Raw genomic sequence first — 26,187 nt, 5'->3', positions numbered from 1 at the left:
CAGCCAACCGCCCATGTCCCCTCCCCCCTAGCCAGGCTGACTGGACCCCACCCATGCATGAATTCATGCACTGGGCCTCTAATTAATATATATGTATACACACACACATATATATATGTGTATATATGTGTGTATATATATATATATGTATATACTGAGTGGCCAGATTATTATGCATTCAGAGATCATAATAATCTAGCCACTCAGTGTATATATATTAAAAATGAATGGAAAAAATATCCTTGGGTGCAGATTAACAACAACAAAAAAGATAAAAATTTCAGTTTCAATTACTACAAATAAATTAAAATAAAAGAACATACAGTCAGCCTTGGCAGGTGTGGCTCAGTTGTTTGGGCATCGTCCAGTGCACCAGAAGGTTGCTGGTTGGATTCCAGGTCAGGGCACATGCCCAGCTCTGATAGGGGGCATGCAGGAGCCAGTTGATCAATGTTATTCTCTCACATCAATCCCTTCCCCTCTCTCTAAAAATCAATAAAAAAGGAAAAAAATAATATACAATCAAATGAATGTACTTTGAAGTCACTTTTAGAATGTTTCCTTTTTGGTTAAGCCACTAGTTTGAATTACATGAGGGTCCTTGATTAATTTTACATTTAATTTTGGTGAATTCCCTTTTTAAAATTTAATTTTATTTCATCATTGTGTAAATTATTTACATAGTTTCTAAAACAAATATACAAATCAAGGTAATGTTTAAATAATTTTATTCATGTTTTTTCCAACTAACCCCTTCTTCCATCTTATATAATAAAAGCATAGTATGCAAATTGTCCCCTCAACCGGGAGTTGTCTGGGAGCTTGACCAGGGGGTGGGGCCAACTGGGGGAAGGGAGAAAGGCCCTGGCAGTGGTGGTGGCAGGTGGCCAGGGGAAGGGAGGGAGTACCTGGCTGGCAGCCAGGAGGGAGTACTAGGGCCTCTAGTCTTATATAATAAAGAGGGAATATGCAAATTGACTGTCATGCCATCACAAAGATGACGGCGCCCATAGCCACAAGATGGCCACGCCCAGTCCCCTCAACCCTGCTGGAGTCCCTAGTCCTTTCACAGAAAATGGGTTGCCTCAGAAGTTGGTTAAGCTTCTTAGGACAAAAAGCATTCAAAATCTTTGAAAAGGGAATTCCAATATTTATAAAAGTTTGGACTAGACAATTCAGGGTTATTTCCACTACTACCTTCTATGATTTTGTGATATTAACATTCTGAATTCACATTGTACCAGCTGTATTGTATGTAAGCAGATATTATTTAAAGGAATGGCCATTATTATTAAAACAACTCATAAAATCACACTGTATGTCAAGGACATTCTGTGTGATTTTCCTAATGGCTGGAGTTAATGCCCCTAAACCGGCAGTTGGACATCCCCTGAGGGGTTCCAGATTGGAGAGGGTACAGGCTGGGCTAAGGGACACCCCCTTCCCCCGTGCACGAATTTTGGGCACCGCGCCTCTAGTATATAATAAAAAGTGTTGCCTTGGTTAGTGAGCTCAGTGGTTATAGCACCGGCCTGTGTACTGAAGGTTCCATTCCTAGTCAAGGGCACATACCTCAGTTGATGGTTTGCTTCCTGCCCCCATTCTGGGAGTGCAAGAGGCAACCAATCAATGTGTCTCTCACATCAATGTCTCTCTCCCTTTCTCTCCTCCCTGCCTCCTCACTGTTTTCTCCCTCCCCCTCTTTTTTGCTCTCTCTGAAAAGCAATGGAAAAAAATGTCCTTGGGTGAGGATTAACAACAACAACAAAAATGTTATGATTTACTTCTTAAAAAATATAAGCATACATTTTTCTATCTTTCTCCCTTTCTAGTGAAATAATAGCATTCTATAAACATTTTTTTCCATCTTGTTTTTTTCACCTTAGCAGTACTCTGGGGATCATGGTGTAGTGGTAATAAAAGATATTCCTCAACAATCCTAATTATAGTAGTCCCTACAGGAGATACTCTCCAAGACCCCCCCAGATATCCAAACTGGGGATATTACCAAATCCCCCCCCCCTCTCTCTCTCTATATATATATACACACACATATATATGTATAAAAATATTTTTTCCTATATTACTTTCATATCTATGATAAAATTTAATTTAGAAAATAGTTATAGTAAGATATTAACAACAATAATAAAAGAACAATTTAACAATATACTATTATAAAAGTTATGGCAACATGGTCTCTATTCATGTCTTCCATGCAAAATTTAATGCCTTTTTCATCTTAACACAGTAGTACATCATGTACTGTGGCTATAAATTTTATAGTTTGAGGTGCTATAACAAAAATAACATGAATTTCATTTTCCTTCACAATTTTACAGATAGAAAATTCATTCTTATTTAAATCTTAGCAGCCTCAGCATACAATTGTTTATTAAGCCAAGAATTTTTACCTTTTCACCTAAAGGAAGCACTTTGGCTTCTCTTTGGTATATCTGAATTGCGAACATCACTATTGCTCTTTGGGACCATTAAGTAAAATAAGGGTTACTTGAACACTAGCAGTTCGTTAGACTTCTGTTCCATTTTTTTTCCTATTGATTTTTGGCCTTCTTTGAAAAGGGAATTCCAATATTTATAAAAGTTTGGATTAGACAATTCATTTTTAGAGTATATAAATTAATGCTATCTAACCCCTTGTGATATACTACCGTGTTTCCCCGAAAATAAGACAGTGTCTTATATTAATTTTTGCCCCCAAAGACACGCTAGGTCTTATTTTCAGGGGATGTCTTATTTTTCCACGAAGAAGAATACGGTACACATTTATTGTTAAATGAAAATAAAGGAAATTTATTACCTGTATATGGTACGGTAGTATGGTAGTTGTCAACACAAACCAGACAAACTGTGAATCCTACAGTATCAAGAATTTACTCATTTATTCAATGACAATCATGTCATCATCTTCTGGAACATCATCATATCATAACAATCCAATTCCTGAATTTCCTGGTGAATTTCTTGTGACTCCATTTCTTTCAGAATCAGTGGACCAAATCTCTCATGTTTAGCAATAGCACTGTCTTTAAATGAGCACTTCTTGTCAAGGTAGCCTGCTCGCAGTGCATTTGCAATGCAACTGTCAGTGATTTTCTCCCATGAATTCTTCACCCAAGTCACAACTTCTTGCAGTTTAGGTTTCACAAAGTTTCCACGCTGATTTCTCTCCATTCTATTTTCAATGTAGTCATTAATTTCCATGCGCAAATTGTCTTTGAATGGCTTGTTTATTGCAATATCAAGAGTCTGGAGATAGGCCGTCATTCCTGCGGGAATCATTATCTGATCTATTTTTCTTTCGTGAAGAAATGTCTTCATGTCTTTAGCGCGGTGAGTGCTGGCTGCATCCCAGACTAGCAGACCTCTTTGGCTCCCTCGCATAACAAGCGGCAGCATTAAATCGACCCACTTCCTTATAATTGCTTGCGTGGCCCAGGCTTTTTCAGTTTCAAGAATAAAAACGCCCAAAACACGTTCAATCTTTTCCTTCTTGCCCTTAGAAATGACTAAAGGTGGGATTTTAGTGCCATGCAGAGGAATTGCCAAAATACAGGAAACACGTGCACTTTCGTAAGCAGTGGAGGGAATGTACGCTAAGGAGGCACCGCGCTGTTCAATTGTTGTTTGAGATGATTGGCCCATAAACACTGCAGTTTCATCCATAGCAATCATGTTGGAAAGATTGTATTTAGAGAAGTCAGCATCATCAATAAAGGACTTGAATGCAAGTGCTTGCTTAATAACTTGAGTATCTTCCAACCTAAACAATGTTGTAGATCTTCTTAAAGACAGTTCACTTCGCTGAAGGAAATTATCCAGCCAGTGTTGTGATGCTTTGAAGTCTTCGGGGGCTATGTCAAACTGTGGTGCCATTGCAAGGGCAAATTCTTGAATCTGAGCCCTATTCACAACCAAAGCCTTTGCTTTCCTGTCAACAACCCATTCACAGATCAGGTCTTCCAGCTCGGAAAATAATGGTTGCCGACCTGATCCACACTTGCGCTTTTTAGCATTTCCCTTGTCCACTTGTTCAATGAGGTTACCATACTCTGCTCGCCATTTTCGGACCAATCGGATACTCAACATCTTCTCTTTGCAGAAAGCAGTAAGATTTTGGCCCCAAGAGTCTTCCACAATTCCTTTCTTGTACTCCACAGAGTAGCTTTTTCTTTTTGCGCTCATTTCTAGGGGTAAAAAAAAAAAAGGAATTGGGGTATCAAGGTGGGGGGAGGGGGATCACTCAAAATGACACAGGGGGGATCAGAGGGGGGAATCAAAATGGCACAGGAGAATCAGAGGGGGGATTACCATTTTAGTAACCCCTTTTGATCCTCCTGTGTCATTTTGATTGCCCCCTCTGATCCTCCTGCGTCATTTTAAGTGATCCCCCTCCCCCCACCCCTGTGCCACTGAACACCTTCACCAGACATCCCCCCTACCCCTTTATCAGACATTTACCCCCTGGGGCCTGCCTGGGGACTGTCACTGGGCTTGCTGGGGCCTGGATCTGGGCTGGAGCAGGGTCTGCCACTGACTGAGAACCTTCAGTCATCTTGAAGGTGGCCGCGAGCATCAGGTAGTGTCACCAGAGACAGACCAGCACTCACCATCTTCGCCGCGTCCCGTCCGCTCTAATCCTGTTCTTCTACACGCATCTGCGAAAGTCTCCTCTCTCTCGCCCCGCGCTCACCGCTCACTCTGACCTCTGCTCCGCCTCCACACAGCAGTGACGTCAGGACTCCGCATAACGTCACTGGTTGCTAGATGCCAGTCGGGGCGGCCCTAGCGACCAGTTTACGGTAAATTAATTTTCATTCTGAGACAGAGCCTGGGGCCTTATTTTTGGGGGATGCCTTATATTTCACTCAGAAGGAAACCTGTAAGTAGGTCTTATTTTCGGAGGATGTTTTATTTTCGGGGAAACACGGTAGTAAGTTGCTACCCCCCGCTCTCATCCCCAAAGACAAGTTTATTACTCGTCTTTAAACGTCACTCTGAGCTTTGCTTTGAACTTTGCGTACCACCTTACTCTGAGTTATAGGAGTTTGGGAAGAACCGGTGGGTAGAGAATTGGGTAGTAAGATTTACAGTAGTTTTTATGGAGATCAGAGACTTGATCATAATGGATAACAAGGTGGTTGGATTTCTGGTGGTGATTAATGTAAACAGGAATATAAGGTTGAATGGATTTAGTCCATATCATTGTTAATGGGTGTTGGCGATTTTTTTTGGTTACGGTTTGTTAAGTAGAACCTCAGGATGTCATCAGATGGTGAGCCAAAAGACTGAAGGGAAAGTGAAATATAGAAGTTTATTACTGACAGGTCCTGGAGGAGGTACACAGTATGCCTTGAGGATACACATGGAGAAGTCAATGCAGGGGTGCACAGAGAGTGAGCAGCAGGACCTGGAGCAGATGCCTTTATTAGGGTCTGTGGGTGGAGTTATTTGGGGTTCCTAGGCTAAGTCTGGATTTGTCAGTTCAAACCAAAAAGAGTGGGTTTTTTGTACCAGCTGTATTGTATGTGAGCAGATATTACATACAATGGGGATGAGGTCTTATCTAAGGGGAAATAAAGGGGAAGGAGCTGGGAGGCAGGGGATACTTTATCACAAGGTGTTTTGGGGGAGTCATATCAATCATATAATATATATATATATATATATATATATATATATATATATATATATATATTTACTTGTGATTCTTGAGAGCTCTTATCTAGGGCATGTGCTTGCTTAGAGGAGCTAGTGTCAGTTCAAGAGCCCTTCAGGCCAGTTACCAAGCCAGCAACATTATGGAATAGTTTAAATTCTCAACAAGGGTTGGGGAGCTTGGGCAGACTTAAGGTTCTAAAGATATAATGCGATAAATTTGTGGTTCAGGAGCTTTAAGCAACTTAGCACCACCTGTTAAAGTGTGCCTCTGTTGTCAATTGCTTGGTGGCTCCTTTAGTGGACCTCAGTGGACGGGCTGCTCAGTAGGGAGTAGTTCACATATGGCTGATAGGGATTTCTGCCATGGCTTTACAAGTGTCAGACTATCATCAGAGTGGTCCAGTTGTTTTTTTTTTATTCAATTGGGTTTTTCTATTACAAAGAACTATAACTCTGACTTTCTATAGAATATGTGTTTAATGAATGTTAACATAAATAAGTATTGGTTGTTTTTGTTCTTATTTCAGGCTACAGACAAGAGAAAAGCTTTAGAAGAGACCAAAGCCTATACAACCCAATCCCTAGCTAGTGTTGCTTATCAAATAAATGCATTGGCCAACAATGTACTCCAATTGCTGGACATCCAAGCCTCTCAGCTTCGGAGAATGGAGTCTTCCATCAATCATATCTCACAGGTAACAGCTTATTAATAGCTTTAAGCAACCGTCAGCATATGTCAAAGGAGTAGATAGCCTGGATATATTGATTCCTTACTCATTTTCTTACCGACTAACTATAGTTATCACTTTAAGCTTTAGCTTTGAGGTCAGTAAACCAGCTCTTCCTTTTTTTAACGTTTTTTCTTTGTTTGTTTTTTCTTTGTGTGGTAAAATATACACAACATAAAATTTTATCATTTCAACCATTTTTAAGTGTATAGTTCATTGGCATTAGGTATATTCACATTATTGTGCAATCATCACCACTTACCCTATTTCTCTTGTAAGATCTTTCTTGAAGTAAAATAAATTGCACACAAAGCATACAGTTTTATAAAATTTGATACATACATTATCCATGAGACCATCAGTACATTCAAGATAATGAACATCCTCCCCAAATTTCTTCATATCTTCATACTCCTTTGTTATCCATCTTGTTTTCTATACCCTATCCTCAGTTTTTCTGTCACTATGGATTAGTTTACATTTTCTGAAATTTTATATAAATGAAATCAAATGTTATATACTATTTGTTTGTCAGGCTACTTTCAGTCAGCATAATTATTTGGAGATTCATTCATGTTGTATATAAAAATAGTTCACTCCTTTGTATTGCTGAGTACTATTCCATTGTTCCACATTTTGTTTATCCATTTATGGGTCTTTTTTTTGGAATATATTTTTATTTTTTTAAAATTTGTGCTTGTGCCATGCAATTTTTATTGATTTCAGAGAAGAAGCGTGAGTGAGTGAGTGAGAGAGAGAGAGAGAGAGAGACATCAAGATGAGAGAGAATCATTGATCAGCTGCCTTCTGCACACCCCCCACTGGGGATCGAGCACGCAACCCGGGCATGTGTCCCTGACCTGAATCGAACCTGGGACCTTTCAGTCCACAGGCTGACGCTCTATCCACTGAGCCAAACTGGCTAGGGCAGGAATATATTTTTATTGACTTCAGAGAGGAAGGGAAAGGGAGAGAGAGATAGAAACATCAATGATGAGAGAAAATCATTGATTGGCTGCCTTCTGTAAGCCCCCTACTGCTGGGGATGGCCCACCACTGGGGCCTGTGCCCTGATTAGGAATTGAACCATGACCTTCTGGTTCATAGGTCAGTGCTTAACCACTGAGCAATACAGGCTGGGCTATCTGTTTACATGTTGATGGACATCTGGATTGTTTTCAGGTTTTGCCTGTTACAAATAAAACTGAATATTTGTGTACAAGTCTTTATATGGTCATGTGTTTTTATTTCTCTTGGGTAAATTAGCTTCCTCCGAGTGGAATGGCTAGGTCACATGGTAGATGTCTAACATTATAACCAAATTTATTTATTTATTTATTTATTTATAAATATATTTTATTGATTTTTTACAGAGAGGAAGGGAGAGGGATAGAGAGTTAGAAACATCGATGAGAGAGAAACATCGATCAGCTGCCTCCTGCACACCCCCTACTGGGGACGTGCCTGCAACCAAGGTACATGCCCTTGACCGGAATCGAACCTGGGACCTTTCAGTCCGCAGGCTGACGCTCTATCCATTGAGCCAAACTGGTTTCGGCTATAACCAAATTTATAGCCAAATTGTTTTCCAAAATGATTATACCATTTTACCTTCCCATCAACACTAATTAGAGTTCTCATTGCTTCACATTCTCACCAGTGCTTGCTATGGTCAGTTTTTAAAATGTTAGCCATTCCAATAGGTATGTAGTAGTGTCTTATTGTGGTTTTAATCTCCCTTTCCCTAGTGATTAATGATGTCGAATATCTTTTCATGTGTTTTCTGTAGATTTCAGTATTTAAGCCTTGCATTTCTTTGTCAGATTTATTCCAAAGTATATCATATTTTTGATGCTATTTGGTATTTATTTTAAATCTTAACTTGATTTTTTTCTTGCTAATATATACAGAAATACAATTGATATTGATAAACTTTGTGTGCTTGTTAAAGTCGCTTAATAGTTATAGTATTTATATAGATTCCATTGGGTTTTCTATGTAGAATATCATGTTTATAAATAAAAAGTTTTACTTTTTCCCTTTTCTATTTTTCTCGCTTTTTACTTCTATTTATTTTTGCCTTACTGCACTAGTTTGAAGCTTCAAGACAATGTTGAAATAGGAGTAGTGAAAGTGGTCATTGTTACCTTGTTGCTATTTTAGTAGAAAGCACATAGTCTTTTACTATAAATATAATTGTAGTCTATGTTTTCCAGAAATATGCTGTATGAAGTTGTTTTCTAGTGCTAGTTTGCTGAGAGTTCTTATCAGACATGGGTAATGGATTTTATAAAAAACTTTTTCTTTGTCTGTTGAAATGATCATGTATATATTTTTTGGTCTGTTAATATGGTGAATTACATTTTTTTTTTAAATGTTAAACTGGCCTTGCTTTCCTGGGATAAATTACTTGACTGTGATGTATTATCTAGTTCATAGATTTTTAGACTTATTTTGCTAAAATTTTGTTAAAAATTTTGTTTCTATGCTCCTGAGAGTTACTGGTCTAGTTTTCTTGTAATATCTGGTTTTGGTGTCAGTATCTTCAATTTTATGAAAAAAAAAAAATGTGTAGAATTGATATTCATTTTTCTTTAAACGTTTGGCAGAATTTACCAGTGAAGCCATCTGGAGCTGGAGTTTTCTTGGTAGGGAGGTTTTTAACTATATATTTCTTTTTTTCTTTTTTAATATATTTTTATTGATTTCAGAAAGGAAGGAAGAGGAAGGGAGAGAGAAACATCTAAGAAGAAAGAGAATCATTGATCGGCTGCCTCCTGCATGCCCCCTACTGGGGATCGAGCCCACAACCCGGGCATGTGCCCATGACCGGAATCAAACCAAGAACCCTTCAGTCCACAGGCCGATGCTCTATCCACAGATCCAAACCGGCCAGGGCTTTAACTATATATTTAATTACTTTAATAGATATAAGGCTCTTCCGTTTATCTGTTTCATATTAATTGATCTTTGTATTTTTCCAAGATTATTTGCCCATTTCCCCTAAGTTGTCATTTATTTGCATAAAGCTGTTAATAACATTCTCTTTTGAAAACTATAGAAGCTGTAGTGATGTTACAAGATTAATTTAAAAAAATTTTTTTAAATCCTTACCCAAAGATATTTTTCCATTGATTTTTTAGAGGGAGTGGAAGAGAGAGGGAAAGATAGAGAAATACCGATATGAGAGGAACACATCGATTGGTTGCCTCTTGCATGTGCTTTGTCAGGGCCAGGCTGGGGAGGATCCTGCAGCTGAAGTATGTACCCTTGACTGGAATTGAACCTGGGACCTTTTGATCCGCAGACCAACCCTCTATCCACTGAGCCAAACTGGTTAGGGCTCATTACTAATTTTGATCTTGGTAATTGGTGTCTTCTCTCTCTCTTTGTTTTTTAATCTTTACCTGTGGATATTTTTCCCATTGCTTTTCAGAGAGAGTAGAAGGGAAGGGAAGGTTGGGGTGGAAGAGAGAAAGCAATTGACAAAGCAATTTTTAAAGAATGAAGATGCTTCATTCTTTAAAAATACAATTTTAAATTTTGGAATTTAAAATTGTATGGAATTAAAAATTATACTTTTAAAGAAATTATAAAGTTGTATAACATTCTTTTTTTATTGAATTTGTTGGGGATGACATTGGTTAATACAATTATATAGGTTTCAGGTATACAATTATATAATACACTAGAGGCCCAGTGCATGAAAATTCATGCACTGGAGGATGGGGTCCCTCAGCCCAGCTTGCTCCCTCTCACAGTCCGGAAGCCCTCAGGGGCAGGAGGTGACCGGGTGATCAGGGGAAGGTGACGCCCCATCACACCTCTGCTGCTGCCACGGCCATCAGCACAAGCCTTGGCTGGCCCTGGTTACCTGAGTCTGGGGCGGCCCTCGGCGGCTAGGTAGCCACCATCCAAGGCTTGCCTGCGCCTTGGGCCGGCCCTAGGCGGCGGCGGGGGCAGATGGGACTGGAGGACTCCAGAGGCAGGTGCACAGAGCAGCTGGGCCCGCTTGCCGCCCCGAGGGGCTGATGGGGCTGGGCGCTGCCATCTTGTGGCTGTGGGTGCCGCCATCTTTGAGGGCGTGGTAGTTAATTAGCATATTCCCTTATTGTCTGTGGCCGCCACCATCTTTGAGGGTGGGACAGTCAATTAGCATATCCCCTCCTTACTGGCTGTGGGTGCCACCATCTTTTTGACAGCACAATGGTTAATTAGCATATTCCCTCTTTATTAAATAGGATTATCTGTATGTTGTATTATATGTTTACCACCCAATTCAAGTCTTCTTCCATTACCATTTATCCCCCCTTTATCCTCTTTGTATAACATTCTTTAAATCATAGGAAGAATGTGAAAAATTCTCTAAGTTTCCTGCTAAAATCCTATTATGGAATGGTATTTCTTACCTTCAACTTTGCTATTTTAAGAGTGATATGCCGCCCTAACCGGTTTGGTTCAGTGGATAGAGCGTCAGCCTTCGGACTGAAGGGTCCCAGGTTCGATTCCAGTCAAGGGCATGTACTTTGGTTGCGGGCACATCCCCAGTGGGGGGCGTGCAGGAGGCAGCTGATTGATGTTTCTCTCTCATTGATGTTTCTAACTTTCTATCCCTCTCTCTTCCTCTCTGTAAAAAATCAATAAAATATATATATATAAAAAAAAGAGTGATATGCCACCTAAATAGTTGCTAACTTTCCTCTATTTTTTTTGTAAATATGAAGGCCCCCAAATCAAATGATTTAAGGCAAATTTCCTTACCTCCTTTAATGAAGCCTTTTGCTTTGATTATAGTTATTAAAAAGATAAATTATAGAGGAACAAGCTAAAATAAGGTGTACTAATATAGAATACTAGAGGCCTGGTACACGAATTCGTGCATGTGTATGGTCGGGTGGGCCCATCCCGATTGGGGTTTGGGTCGATCAGGGAAGGGGCCGGCTGGGGACGAGGGGCTGTGAATAGTTGGCTGGCCAGCCTTGCCCCCGATCAGGGTGGGGTGGGGCCGATCGGGGGCAGGGCTGGCCAGGGGGAGGGGTTGTGGGCCGTTGGCCAGCTGGTCCCGCCCCTTGGTTGAGCTCCTGGGCAAGGGGACAATTTGCATATTAGCCTTTTATTATATAGGATAGATTTTTTTTTAATGTAATTCATACTACAGAGCATATAAATGTTTATTTGGGGAAGTTGAGGGGCTAAACCTTGTCTTGGCACCAAGCCTTATCTTGTTATCTAAAATATAATTCTTTTACTGTATGGATAAACATTTGTTTCAAAATTAGTTATTCTGCCAGGGACTCATAGCACCAGGACTCATAGCACCTAGCACAGTCCTGGTGCTTTCAGGTTACATGAGGGAATTTTGAATTTTAATATGTTTTAAACATCTGAAAATTGTGAACTTAGGAAAAAAATACTCTAAAGTATAGCTTTGGTTCTCCTTTCTTTTTCCTTCTCATTATTCAAATATACATATATTAGCTACCATGATTTGTATCATTAAAATATGTATGTATACATATTTACTTTAAATTCAGTTTTAAAAATGTATTAATATTGCCTATTATTTATTTGTATGGTCATGCCATTAGATGACTTACATATTTTATGTTTATTTGAATAATTAATCTAGTGCAGGAACCAGTAAACTATGATTTGTGTGGGCTAAATCTAGCCTCCACTTTTTTTTTTTTTTTTTGCAAAATAAAGTTTTATTGGATATGGCAGCAGTCCTTTGTTTACATAGTGCTATTGCTGCTTTTACCACTACAGTGATATAGTTTAGTAATGACAGAGACCATATGGCCTGCAAAGCCTAAAATATTTACTCTTTGGCTCTGTGCAAAACAAGTTTGCCAGACCCTCATGTAGTGTTATGCAAACATTTATTTCAAAAAAATTAAGTGTTCTTGGGATTTGATATCAACTTCTTTAACTACTTCTAGTAAATGACTTTTTTTTTTGAGATAATTTTTCTGGAAGTTGATTTGCTGACACTTCTGAAGAAGCCAGAAATTGTGAGGAATGGGGCTTGTATAGATTACATAATGATACAACTTCTGCAAGTTTATATGTTTACCACTCAAGTCAAGTCTCCTTTCATTACCATTTATCATTCCTTCTATATATTCAGCAGGTAGGCAGCCGTGGGCAAACTACGGCCCGCGGGCCGGTTCCGGCCCGTTCGGCTGTTCTATCCGGCCCACGGAGCCGAAAGAGCAGAGGGTTCTCTTGCTCTCCCCTCCGCTCCTTTACTTTGAATTTATATTAGTTCACACAAACACTCCATCCATGCTTTTGTTCCTGCCCTCCGGCCCAGTTTAAGAACCCATTATGGCACTCGAGTCAAAAAGTTTGCCCACCCCTGACTGGTAGAGGTTAGCTTGTTTAAGAAATGATGGCAGAAGCACCCCTAGAGGTTTTGGTATTTTGACACCAGCTGGTATACTGCAGTACTATTCTGACACTAACCACCTGGAATCAAGACTGCCCTTACCTCAGATGCCAGTGGCAAACTGGATCGTCATTCTACCTACAATTTTGACCTTCTGGCCACTAATCCCACACCCCCATCAAGTTTGATAATTTACTAGTATGACTCACAGAATTCAGGAAAACATTGTCCTTATGATTACTGTTTCATTTTAAAGGATACAGATCAGGACCAGCCAAATGAAGAAACACATAGGGTGAAGTCAGGGATAGTCCTGAACAGAGTTTCTGTCCTTCTTTTTTTTTTTTTTTTTTAAATATATATTTTATTGATATTTTACAGAGAGGAAGGGAGAGAAATAGAGAGTTAGAAACATCGATGAGAGAGAAACATCGATCAGCTGCCTCCTACACACCTCCCACTGGGGATGTGCCCGCAACCAAGGTACATGCCCTTGACCGGAATCGAACCCGGGACCCCTCAGTCCGCAGGCCGACGCTCCATCCACTGAGCCAAACCGGTCAGGGCAGTTTCTGTCCTTCTTTCTGTGAAATCAGGGTACATCACCACTTCCCCCCTCGCAGCCCCTCCCCCCCAAAGCACATTATTGTGTTCACCAACCAGGAAGCTCCACTAAACTTTGGTGTCCAGAGTTTTTATCAGATGTAGACATTTTTTATCAATTCATTGGCCACATTATTCAACTCAATCTTGCCTGGCCGGGTAGCTCAATTGGTTGTAGTGTCTTTCCAATATGCCAAGGTTGTGGGTTCTATCAGTGATCAGGGCACATTACAGTGGGAAGGCTGGGGAGTTTTGCCGGGGGGCGGGGGGGAAGGGGGTAAGAGATCAACCGAAGGACTTGTATGCATGCATATAAGCATAACCAATTTACACAAGACACTGAGAGGGTAGGGTAAGGGCATGTGCCGGCGGGTAGGGGAGGCCAGGGGAAGGTCAGTGGGGAAAAAAAGGAGACATATGTACTACTATTTGTAATACTTTAAACAATAAAATAAAATTTAAAAGGTTACAAAAAAAACCCCCCAAAAAACCAAAAAAAAAAAAAAAAAATCAACTGATGACTGCATCAATAAGTGAAACAACAGATCCCTATTTCTCTCTCTCTTTCTCCCTTCCTCTCTCTAAAATCAATATTACTACTACTACTGCTAATAAACTCAATCTCTAGTCCTCCTCTCCCACGCAGAGGTTGGGCCGACTCAAAGGCTGGACCCTCTCATTACATGGTTGGTCTTTCTGGTGACCAGTCCCCATCCTGAGCTATCTTGTTAAGCATATAAGACACCCCAATCACTGGGGAAATTCCAAGGAATAAAAGCTCCCTCCTAGGAGCCAGGGACAAAGTCCATGCAATTTTTTTTTTTTTTTAATATACAATAGATACCAAATTTTGAGGTTTTATGGCCTGAAATAATAAGAACCAAGGGATAATAATGTATTTGTTTAGTGATTGAGTCTATGATTTAATTCTGTTCATATCGAAGTTTGTATAGAAGTCATATTTGAGGATTGTTTTGTCAGTTTGTTTTATAAACAGTTTTGCTGCTATAGAACATTAGACCAAAGATATAGTTTGTTTTTTAAAACATCTTTTCATATGCTGATACTTGAAGTGCTGTGTATTTGTATAAGTATATTTCTCAAATTGATAATTCTATAGAAGAATGTTTAATTTAGATAACTGAAATTTGCTTTTGAAAAATTATTTATTGATTTGAGAGAGAGAGAGAGAAGCATCAATTGTTCCACTTATTTATTGGTTGCTTTTTATTTAATTGACTTCAGAGAGGAAGGGAGAGGGAGAGTTAGAAACATCAATGATGAGAGAGAATCATTGATCGGCTGCCTCCTGCACACCCCCTGCTGAGGATCAAGCCCGCAACCTGTGCATGTGCCCTTGACCGGAATCGAACCCTAGACCTTCTGGTCTGCAGGCTGATGCTCTATCCACTTAGCCAAACCAGCTTCTTGTGTGTGCCCTGACTAGATATCAAACCCACAACCTTGGCATATTGGACAATGCTCTAACCAAGTGAACTACCTGTCCAGGGTCTGAAATAGTCTATTTTAATCATATTAATAGAAATCTTTCTAACATATGTGCCTTTTTAAAATATTTACAATTAGACTATAGGTAGTCCCACTTCTCCCTGCCCCATCCCCCCACCCACCCCATGACAGAATTTATAGTTTTTCTAATCGTAAAAAAATATCTGGGAAGTGCAGATTTGAGTTAGTAGTGAGATGATTAACCAACCTGATTTTGAGGTGAATAACCTCAAAACCTGTTTTCTTCTCATGGTTCTATTCTCACTTTATGTATTAATTAATTAATTTACTTACTTACTTGAGGCCCGGTGCATGGATTTGTGCACCAGTGGGGTCCCTTGGCCTGGCCTATGCCCTCTCGCAACCCGGGACCCTTCAGGGGATGTTGGAGAGCCAGTTTTAGCCCGATTCCCCCAGGCCAGGCCAAGGGACCCCACCAGTGCACGAATCTGTGCACCAGGCCTCTAGTATGCATATAAGATTTTTGGTTAATTTCTTCCAGCCCTCCCCCATCCCCCCTGCCCTCTGAGGTTCATCAGTCTGTTCCATGTTTCCATGCCTGTGCATTGAGCATCTGCCTCCTGGTAGTCAGTGCATGTCATAGCTACCGGTTGAATAGTCAGCAGGTGGCTTAAGCTTTTATATATAGATTATTTTTGTTAATCCTTACCTGAGGGTATTTTTCTATTGATTTTTAGAGAGAGTGGGAGGGGGAGAGACACAGAGAGGGAAACATTGATGTGAGACAGACACATCCATTGGTTGCCTCCTGTACATGTCCAGACCAGGGCCAGGGATCGAGTTTGCAACTGAGGTATATGTCCTTGACCAGAATCGAACCCGGGACCCTTCAGTCTGCTCACTGGCGCTCTATCCACTGAACCAAACTGGCTAGGGCCTATTCTCACTTTTTAAGGCTGATCACATTGGGGTCTGTAGTAATAAGATTAATTTGGGAAAGATGGGTATTAAATCTTTGAAGTTTCTACATTTTCTTTTCCTTCCTTTCTGCACTACAAATACCCCAGAATGGTCTTCTTTGTTGATTATTTGTGTCTAGTTGCATTTCCAAGACCAGTACTGTTTTCTCACAATGATTTCTGGTTTGTGAAGAAAGAAAAGGAAGGTAAATCTAGTGTTCATGTATATTATAAGTTGGTGAAATGTCAAGTGGGTTTATATTGAGTCTAAGATTTTTTTATTTTTTAAATGACAGTTGATGGTAGTATTTTTGTTTGTTTTTTAAAAATTTTGTTACTGGCCAGTAAAATTGTTAACAGTACTTTTTCTTTCTCCCTCCCTATCTTTTTATCTTTCAGTTTCTTCTCTCTTCTTGTCTCTTTTTAAGCATTTACTGACCTGTGAAATTCAAGCTGTTCCATATCTCAGTCATCTTCTTTTGAACACCTCCATACATGCCAATCCACCATCCCACCCCTGAATGAACAAAGAATGAAAGAGACTTGTATTATCCAGCTTAGAGGACCAGAAAATTTTATTATCATTATTTAAATATGTTTTTATTGATTTCAGAAAAAGGGAGGGAGAGGGAGAGATAGAAACATCAATAAGAGAGAAAAATCAGATCAGCAGCCTCCTGCATTGCCCCCACAGGGGATTGAGCCAGCAACCCAGGCTTAATTTTTGAATGGTCCTTTGATGTTCTCACTAAAATCCTTGAAAGTCTTAATTAAGTTCCTTGTAGCTCTCCTTAAGATCCTTGAACTAAATGAAATGGAAGCAAGCAAACTACAGAGTTCAAAACAATGGTTATAAGGATGCTCAACTGCTGAGCCACACTGGCCAGGCAGTTTGTTCTATTTGAAGAGCAAAGTAGAAATTATATTTTAGAGTATTTAAATTTATTTAAAATATTTTAAATAAGATATAGCATTATATACTACATTTAAATATATAGACTATCTCTTTTCTACTTTTTCAACTTTTTTTCTGTTTTTAAAGATTTGTCCTAGGCATAGCTGGATATAAAAAATACAGTGTGATATACCTTTTAATTGGGACATTTATTGCATTTACACTTAATGTAGTTATTGATTTATTTGGATTCAAATGAAACACCATTATATTGTACCTTTTATTTATGTCATCTGTTCTATTTCTTTACTCTCCTTCTTTACTTTCTTCTAAATTAATTTTCTGTTTTGGATTAACATTCTTTTGGAGGCCTTATTGTGTGTGCATGTACATATGTATGTATGCTGCCTCTTGCTTATGGTGAATTGTTTCCTTATGTGTTTTATAAATTTTGATTGTGAGTTTATCTTAAGATCTCATCTTTGTGATCTCTGTGCAGTCTAAAGGAAGTACCATGAATTAGACAAACTGAAGGTGTATTCCCAGACATTTTTTTAAAGCTTTTAAAAAATTATTTTTTAAAGTATTACATATGTAGCCCTAACCCAGGGGTGGGCAAACTTTTTGACTCGAGGGCCACAATGGGTTCTTAAACTGGACCGGAGGGCCGGAACAAAAGCATGGATGGAGTGTTTGTGTGAACTAATATAAATTCAAAGTAAAGGAGCGGAGGGGAGAGCAAGAGAACCAGATAGAACAGCCGGATCCGGTCCGCGGGCCGTAGTTTGCCCACGGCTGTATCTAGCACTTGATGGGCCCTTTCAATATGGACTTATAGCTACTATATTTTTGGTATATAGTGTTATTTGCTTGTTAAGTTCTTTTCTACTATATTCTCTGTTCTTTTTTGCTAGAGGTTGTATTCAGATACTAGAGTCCCATTGTGGGTGCACGAAATTTGTGCACGGGGCGGGGGTGTGTGTTCCTCAGCCCAGCCTGCACCCTCTCACAACCCATGGAGATCAGGCCCAAACTGGCAGTCGGACAACCCTCTTGCAATCCAGGACACTGCATGCACCAGAGACCATACTTTTCTTACAGGTGAAAGCATCTTTCTGTTATATGGGCAGCTACATTTTTTTTGCCCTGATTATAAAAAGTAGTACATAACATGATCCTTCTGAGGCAGTAGTTACCATTTTCCCATCTTATGGGTGGAAAAACTGAAGAAGAGAGAAGTTAAGTAATTGGCTTTGTCACACAGTTATAAGTGTCAGAATCAGGGCTGCCCACAAAATGTGCAAGCCAGAGTCCCTGCATATCATTGCTGCATCATCCTGTTTTTTCAGTGTTAGATAGCCTTGCAAGGTTTTAATTTTTAAATCTCAGAGACTGTTCCCAATATATAGGAATGAATGTTCATCCCCATGTAGAAAATACAGGATGTGGACAGTTTGGAGATTCTTGTGATGAGTTAGGATTAAGCAGCCACAGATTTCTTTTTCAAATACTGCAGAAGCCACCTTCCTTGTTTAACTGTGTGTGGGATGTAGCAGTTTATAAGTTATGACATACTAGGTGTACCGGTTAACAATGCAGATTTTGTAACAAAAGAAACACGATAATTTCAAGAGAAACATCAAAAGTGCTTTATTCAAAGTAATGTCCATTGCTAGCTACACATTTCCCCCATCTTTCAGGTAACTTGTGGATACGTCCCAATAGAAATTTTCTTGTTTTGAGGCAAACCATTCAGAGACCCAATTTTCCACTTCTTCGTATGTTTTGAAGTGCTGCTCAGAAAGTGCATGTGCCATCGATCGGAACAAGTGGTACTCCGAAGGAACAAGGTCTGGTGAATACAGTGGGTGGGTTAATACTTCCTAGACAAGACCTTTTAACGTGTCTTTCACTGGTTTTGAAATGTGTGATGGTGTGTCATCATGAAGCAAAATTACTATGTCTTCTGGAACATTCTTGTGGTTTCATGATCAAAGCGTGGTTCAGATTGATTATTTGTTGTTGGTAGCCATCAGTATTAACAGTTTCACCTGGTTTTAGAAGCTCATAATACACCACACCTTCCTGATCCTACCAAATGCAGAGCATTGTCTTCTTTCTGAAGTGATTTGGCCTTGCAGTTGATGTTGATGGTTGACTTGGATCAACCCATGATTTTGTGCATTTGGGATTCTCAAAATAAATCCACTTTTCATCGCCAGTCACAATTTGGTGCAAAACAGACTTTCTTTTATGCCATTGAAGCAACATTTACTGATGAATTTTCGGCTTTCCATTTGTCTTTCGTTCAGTTGACGTGGCACCCATTTTCCTCCTTTAAAATCTTTCCCATTGCTTGTAAGCGATCAGAAATTGTTTGCTGAGCAATGTTTAATCTTTCTGCAAGTTGTTTTTGAGTTTGACATGCATCTTCATCCAATAATGCTTGCAATTGTTGGTCTTCAAACTTTTTTGGTTGACCTGGACGTTCATCTTTCACATCGAAATCATCACTTTTTTTTTTTAAATATATTTTATTGATTTTTTACAGAGAGGAAGGGAGAGGAATAGAGAGTTAGAAATATCTATGAGAGAGAAACATCGATCAGCTGCCTCCTGCACAACCCCTACTGGGGATGTGCCCGCAACCAAGGTACATGCCCTTGACTGGAATCGAACCCGGGACCCTTGAGTCCGCAGGCCGACGCTCCATCCACTGAGCCAAACCGGTCAGGGCCGAAATCATCACTTTTAAAGCGTTTAAACCAGTGTTCACAAGTATCTTGAGATGGAGCATGTTCACCATAGCTTCCCGAAGTATTTCAGCAGCAGTTTTCTTCAAAATAATGAATTAAAACTTCCCGCAAATGCTTTTTTTGGCACGCAATTCGACATTTTCAGGCGTAAAAATATCTATGATGTTAACACCTTCAGAAAATTTGACATGAAGTTTTGAAGCTTGTTGTCAATACAACAAAATAGCATACATATCAAATAGCATATATATCAACATATGTGTAACTCCATCTATTGGAAAAAATCCACATTATTAACCAGTACACCTAGTAGTCACTCGCAGTCTGGGACCCCTTGGGGATGTAGCAGTGCGCCAAGCGGCAGGTGGCCAGGGAGGAACCCGAGTTGGGGCCAGGCACCGGGCTGCTCATGCTCATCCTGGCCCGCTGCGCCTGCTGCTGCCGCTCCCTGCTCAGTAGTGCTGCCACGAAGTCGGGAGAGGCTTCTGCTGCCGCAGCCTCGTTTGCCAGCTGTGATCTCAGTTTCTGGCTGAGCGGCGCTCCCGTTGTGGGAGCTCACTGGCCACCAGGGGGGAGCTTCTGCGTTGAGCATTTGCCCCTTGGTGGTCAGTGTGCATCATAGTGACTGGTCGTTCCATTATAACGGTTGCTTAGGCTTTATATTATGTAGATTAGATTTTTTGTATTAATATTTTGGTACTGTTTTTCTTCTTAGTTTCTATCTTTTTGGAAGACTTAAGTTTTCTTATTCTTTTTCTTTTTAAAATATATTTTATTGATTTTTTTACAGAGAAGAAGGGAGAGGGATAGAGAGTTAGAAACATCGATGAGAGAGAAACATCGATCAGCTGCCTCCTGCACACTCCCTACTGGGGATGTGCCTGCAACCAAGGTACATGCCCTTGACCGGAATCGAACCTGGGACCCTTGAGTCCGCAGGCGCGATGCTCTATCCACTGAACCAAACCGGTTAGGGCAAAGTTTTCTTATTCTTGCTTTCTTTTTCACAAGCTGAATTCTTATTTATTAATGGACTAGAGGCCCGATGCACAAAATTCGTGCAAGGGGCTCGGCCCTCGTAGCCGCGGCGGCTTGCCTTGGCCCTCGCAACCCTGGCTTTATTCGTCCAGAAGGATGTCTGGTCTAATTAGCATATTATGCTTTCATTATTATAGATTATCTTTTATTCTTCTGCACATACTATAAAATTTTAAAACAGTCTTCCTCTAGTCTGCAAATTTTTTTTTTATTAGGTTCTTTATTTCTGTTTTGTTTGTTAGGTGTCCCACCCAACACCCTGTTCTTATGAGTTGTTGCCTCAAATAATCCAGTTATCCTTCACTGTCTGCTTATATTTAAGAAAAAGGAACTAAAATGTTTAAGTAGAAACTATAAATATGTGACAGAAATATCACTTGCTGGGGGTGATTGTGCTTTGAGCAGGGGTGCCCCAACTTTTTAATAGGTAAGAAGTCATTTTTTCTGCCATTTTTTTTTCTGCAGTGGAGAATTTTCTGATTTCTTTCATGGAACTTCATTTGTGAGGGAATACTGGCATTCTAAGAACATGATGAGTGGAAGGACTGGGAACACCATAGTTTAGTATATAGACAATAATTCCCCAAGTTTTAGCAGTATTCCCCATTTTTTTTTCTTTTTTTTTTTTTTAATAAATCTTTATTCAGATTACAATTATTTCTCCTTTTTCCCCCCATAGCTCCCCTCCACCCAGTTCCCACCCCACCTTCTGCCCTTTCCCCCCCCCCACTGTCCTCATCCATAGGTGTATGATTTTTGTCCAGTCACTTCATGAACCCCCCCATATCCTTTTCCCCCTGAGAATTATCAGTCCACTCCCTTTCTATGCCCCTGATTCTATTATATTCACCAGATTATTCTGTTCCTCAGGTTTTTAATTCACTTGATTTTTAGGTTCACTTGTTGATAGATATGTATTTGTTGTTCATAATTTTTCTCTTTACTTTTTTCTTCTTCTTCTTCTTTAAGAATACCTTTCAGCATTTCATATAATACTGGTTTGGTGGTGATGAACTCCTTTAGCTTTTTCTTATCTGTGAAGCTCTTTATCTTCCCTTCAATTCTGAATGATAGCTTTGCTGGGTAGAGTAATCTTGGTTGTAGGTTCTTGCTATTCATCACATTGAAAATTTCTTGCCACTCCCGTCTGGCCTGCATAGTTTCTGTTGAGAAATCAGCTGACAGTCGTATGGGTGCTCCCTTGTAGGTAATTAACTGTTTTTCTCTTGCTGCTTTTAATATTCTCTCTTTGTCTTTTGCTCTTGGCATTTTAATTATAATGTGTCTTGGTGTGGTCCTCTTTGGATTCCTTTTGTTTGGGGTCTGTGCGCTTCCTGGACTTGTAAGTCTATTTCTTTCACCAGGTGGGGGAAGTTTTCGGTCATTATTTCTTCAAATAGGTTTTCAGTATCTTGCTCTCTCTCTTCTTCTGGCACCCCCATAATTCTGATGTTGGTACGCTTGAAGTTGTCCCAGAGTCTTCTTACACTATCTTCAACTTTTTGGATTTTTTTTTTTTTTGCTTTTTGCTTTTTCGGTTGAGTGTTTTTTGCTTCTTTGTGTTTCAATTCTTTGACTTGATTTTTGTGTTCCTCTTGTCTGTTTTTGGGTCTCTGTATAATATTTTTTATTTCAGTCAGTGTATGTTTAATTTCTAGTTGGTCCTTTTTCATATCTTCGAGGGTCTCGTTATATTTATCGGCCTTTTCTAGGATATTCTTAAAAAGTCTTATAACCGTGGTTTTGAATTCTATATCCAGTCGTTTGTTTTCCTCCATTTCTTTCGTTTGTGATCTGATTCTTTGACGCCGCATTTTCACTGCTTCCCTGAGTTGGTAAGGTAGATATTTGTGCTAGGTTTCCAATATGGCCCAGTGGGTCTGCCTCCCCAGTTAACCTGAGGTGGACACTCTTGGTGCACCCCTTTGTGGACTGTGTGTACAGCCTTGTTGTAATTAAGTCTTGATTGTTGTTGGTATCACTGGGAAGAATTGACCTCCAGGCCAGTTGGCTGTAAGGATCAGCTGTGTCTATGCTGGGAGAAGTTCGGTGCTGGAGACAGCCTTATAGGATTAGACTTGCCAAATTGCAATAGCCTCTGTGCTCAGCTTGGATGGGGTGGAGTCTCAGTCTTGGCTTCCTGTCAGCCTTGCCCTTGCGCGCACGTGCGCGCCTTCAGACCTCCACCTTCCCTGGCTCCTGAGTCTCTGCCCGAGAGTCCAGACTCCCCCCACAAGAGCGTGGGTCCCCAGGGGCTCGCCTGGAACCGGGGTTCAGTGCAGTCAGGAACCTCTGACTCCCTTCCACTAGGGAAAGCCTGTGGCAACCTCCGCAGCTTTTGTGCGCACTGGCGTGCGCGCGCGCACTTTCAGTCCTCCGCCTTCCCCGGCTCCGGAGTCTCCGCCCGAGAGTCCAGACTCCCCCCACAAGAGCGTGGGTCCCCAGGGGCTCGCCTGGAACCGGGGTTCAGTGCAGTCAGAACTGGGGCCCAGTGGAGTCAGGAATCTCTGACTCCCTTCCACTAGGGAAAGCCTGTGGCAGCCTCCGCAGCCTTTGTGCGCACTGGCGTGCGCGCACGCACTTTCAGTCCTCCGCCTTCCCCGGCTCCGGAGTCTCCGCTCGAGAGTCCAGACTCCCCCCACAAGAGCGTGGGTCCCCAGGGGCTTGCCTGGAACTGGGGTTCACTGCAGTCAGAACTGGGGTTCAGTGCGGTCGGGGGCCTCCTTCCCCCTTCCGCCAGAGAAAGTCAGCCAGGCTCTCAGCCGCCCTTCCTCTCTGCGCGTACAAAGACCCTTTGCCGTACCTCCAATTCTCTGTGAGCTTTTCTCTTTCCTTCTAGTTGTAGAATTTTCACTCAGCCAGCTTTCCTGTGGTTCTGGATGGTGTCCGTTCTGTCTTTTCGTTGTAGTTTTGAAATTGTTGTGCGAGGCAGCAGTTTAGGTGCTTACCTATGCCGCCATCTTGGTTTCTCTCAATATTCCCCATTTTTAAAAAGCAGTTTTGTCCTGGCCAATGTGGTTCAGTGGTTAAAGTGTCAGGCCACGCACTGAGGTGTTGCAGGTTCAATCCCCAGCCCAGGTTGTGGGTGTGTGGGAGGCAACCAATTGATGTGTCTCTTTCACATCAATGTCTCTACCTCTCTCTCGCTCCCTCTCTCTCTCCTATCTCACTCCCCCTCCTTCTACTCTCTCTAAAAAAAGTCAATGGAAAAAATATCCTTGAGTGAAAATTAACAACAACAAAGTTTTATTGGGATAAATTCATATACCATACAATTCACCCACCTAAAGTGTATAATTCGTTGGTTTTTGATATTTTCACAGAGTTATGCATCTGCCACCACAAACAATTTTAGAACATTATCATTACCCCAAAAAGAAACCTCTTATACCCTTTTGCTATTAATCCCCAATCCTTGCATTATTTCTCTACCCCACCATAAGCAACTATTAATCAACTTTTTGTCTCTATAGATTTGTCTGTTCTGGATATCTCATCTTAATACAATATATGGTCCTTTGTGATGGCATCTTTCACTTAGCGCAGTGTTTTCAAGATTCATCCATGATGTAGCATGTAGCTGTAATTATACTTTTTATTGCCATATTCTATGGATATATCACATTTCATCCATTTATTAGTTAATATACATTTGGGTGGTTTCCACTTTTTGGCTATTATGAACAATGATGCTATGAACATTTGGGTACAAGTTTCTGTGTGGACATGTAGTTTAAGTTATATTGGTTATATAGTTAGGAGTGAAATTGCTGGGTCACATGGTATCTCTGTTTAACCATTGAAGGAACTGTCCACTGTTTTTCAAAGTGGCTGCACCATTTTGCATTTCCACCAGTAATCTGTGAGGGTTTCAATTTCTCTACATCCTTGCAAACACATTTATTTCTTTGCTTATTTATTTACTTATTTATTATAGCCATGTTAGTGGGTTCAAATGGTATTTCACTTTGATTATTTTCCTCACTTTAGCAGTCTGTAGAACCTGTCACTTCCAAATTCTGAACCTATCAAGGATTATTTCTTTTTTACTATAAAAAATGTTATTGAAATAATAGTTTGCAATACTGTATTTGTTTCATGTGCACAATGTAGTGATTTGCCATTCATATCCCTTAGATCTGGTAAATTTATCTGTCACCATCCTATCCTTCCTATATAATAAAAGACTAATATGCAAATTGTCCCCTCGACCAGGAGTTCAACTGGGAGTTCGATCAGGGGGCAGGGCTGGCCGGCCCATTGCCTGCAGCTCCTCCACCGGCCGGCCCCATCCCTGATCACCTTCCTACCCCTGATCAGGGCAGGCTGGCCGAACTCACCCATGCACGAATTTGTGCACCGGGCCTCTAGTTCTATATAATAAAGAGGTAATATGCTAATTTGTTCGTTATGGTGTCCGAGTCACGACCAGTCAATGGGTTGTGCACGCACAGGAGCTGGGGGCAGGGACAGGGGCGGGAGCTTCCTCCCCCCAGCAGAGGCACGCCCCGGCCTGCCCAGTGCTAACGTCCCGCCCAACGCTGAGGTGAAGCTTCCTGCCTGTGTCCCTGACCTGGCACGTGGCGCTGTCTGCCTGTGTCCCTGACCTGGCACGTGGCGCTGCCTGCCTGTATCCCTGAGCTGGGACGTGGCGCTGCCTGCCTGTGTCCCTGACCTGGGAGGTGGCGCTGTCTGCCATTCATATGTGGGGGGATGCACGCTGCTTGTGTGCGTCCCCCCCCAGTGCAGAGCTGCTTCTGTGTCTCAGTGAACTTTGCAACCGACCCAAGGAGGAAACTGAGAGGGGAGAGGCCAGGAGCTGTGGATTCCCAGCACTTTAGTGACTTGAAAACAGCCCCGCTTGGAATGCGAGGTGGCTGTATGTTCAGCTGAGAAGTGAGGGGGCTGAACACCACTGTCACTGGGCTCCGGTTGGTCCAAGGCCCAAGTGTCCACCGCGAGAAGGAAAAAACGGAGTGAGGGGTCCGGAGGAAGGGAGGACAGTTAAAGGAAATGTGTCTAGACCAGTGGTCGGCAAACTGTGGCTCTTTGGCCCCTTGAGTGTGGCTCTTCCACAAAATACCACGGCCTGGGCGAGTCTATTTTGAAGAAGTGGCGTTAGAAGAAGTTTAAAAAATTTGGCTCTCAAAAGAAATTTTAATCGTTGTACTGTTGATATTTGGCTCTGTTGACTAATGAGTTCGCCGACCACTGATCTAGACTTTCCCCAGCCCTCTCCCTCTTTCCTCTGCCTGCATAAGCCCCAGGCCCAGCCACAGTTCTGTCTCCACCTTTTAATTCCCTGTTCTCCAACCACAGAGGAAAGAAATAAGGAAGGAGTCCGTGCTGCCTCCAGAAAGTATATATATACTTGATTGGCCATTCGCCTTCTGCAGAGGGAGGCCAGACTGTGGCTTAGGCCCACTCCCCATGGACATCCCGTGAGGGCTCCCGGACTGTGAGGGGTTGTGCAGGCTGGGCTGAGGGACCCACCCCCCTCCCAGTGCATGAATTTTCGTGCACCGGGCCTCTAGTGTAACATAAAGTTACTAGAATTTTCTTATATTCCTTGTGCTGTACATGAATATCTCCATGACTTACTTATTGTATAATTGGAAGTTTGTACCTCATAAACCCCTTCATCTATTTTGTGGACTCCCCCAAC

At 41.1% G+C, this 26,187-nt stretch overlaps 1 protein-coding gene across 4 annotated transcripts in view; it reads left to right on the top strand.

The window, feature by feature from the left end:
- ABI1 (abl interactor 1) overlaps positions 1-26,187 on the top strand; it is a 118,603-nt gene that overhangs the window by 34,501 nt on the left and 57,915 nt on the right. For all 4 annotated transcript variants that reach the window (XM_080649057.1, XM_080649056.1, XM_080649059.1 and 1 more), the window contains exon 2: positions 6,210-6,377. In XM_080649057.1, the coding sequence (XP_080505183.1) occupies positions 6,210-6,377 (168 nt within the window). The remainder of the gene's footprint in view (positions 1-6,209; positions 6,378-26,187) is intronic.

Source organism: Plecotus auritus (genome assembly GCF_963455305.1).
Source record: "Plecotus auritus genome assembly, chromosome: 1".
Lineage (NCBI taxonomy): Eukaryota > Metazoa > Chordata > Mammalia > Chiroptera > Vespertilionidae > Plecotus > Plecotus auritus.
Note: the sequence above shows the minus strand (reverse complement) of the source record. Positions and strands in the feature narration are given on the sequence as shown.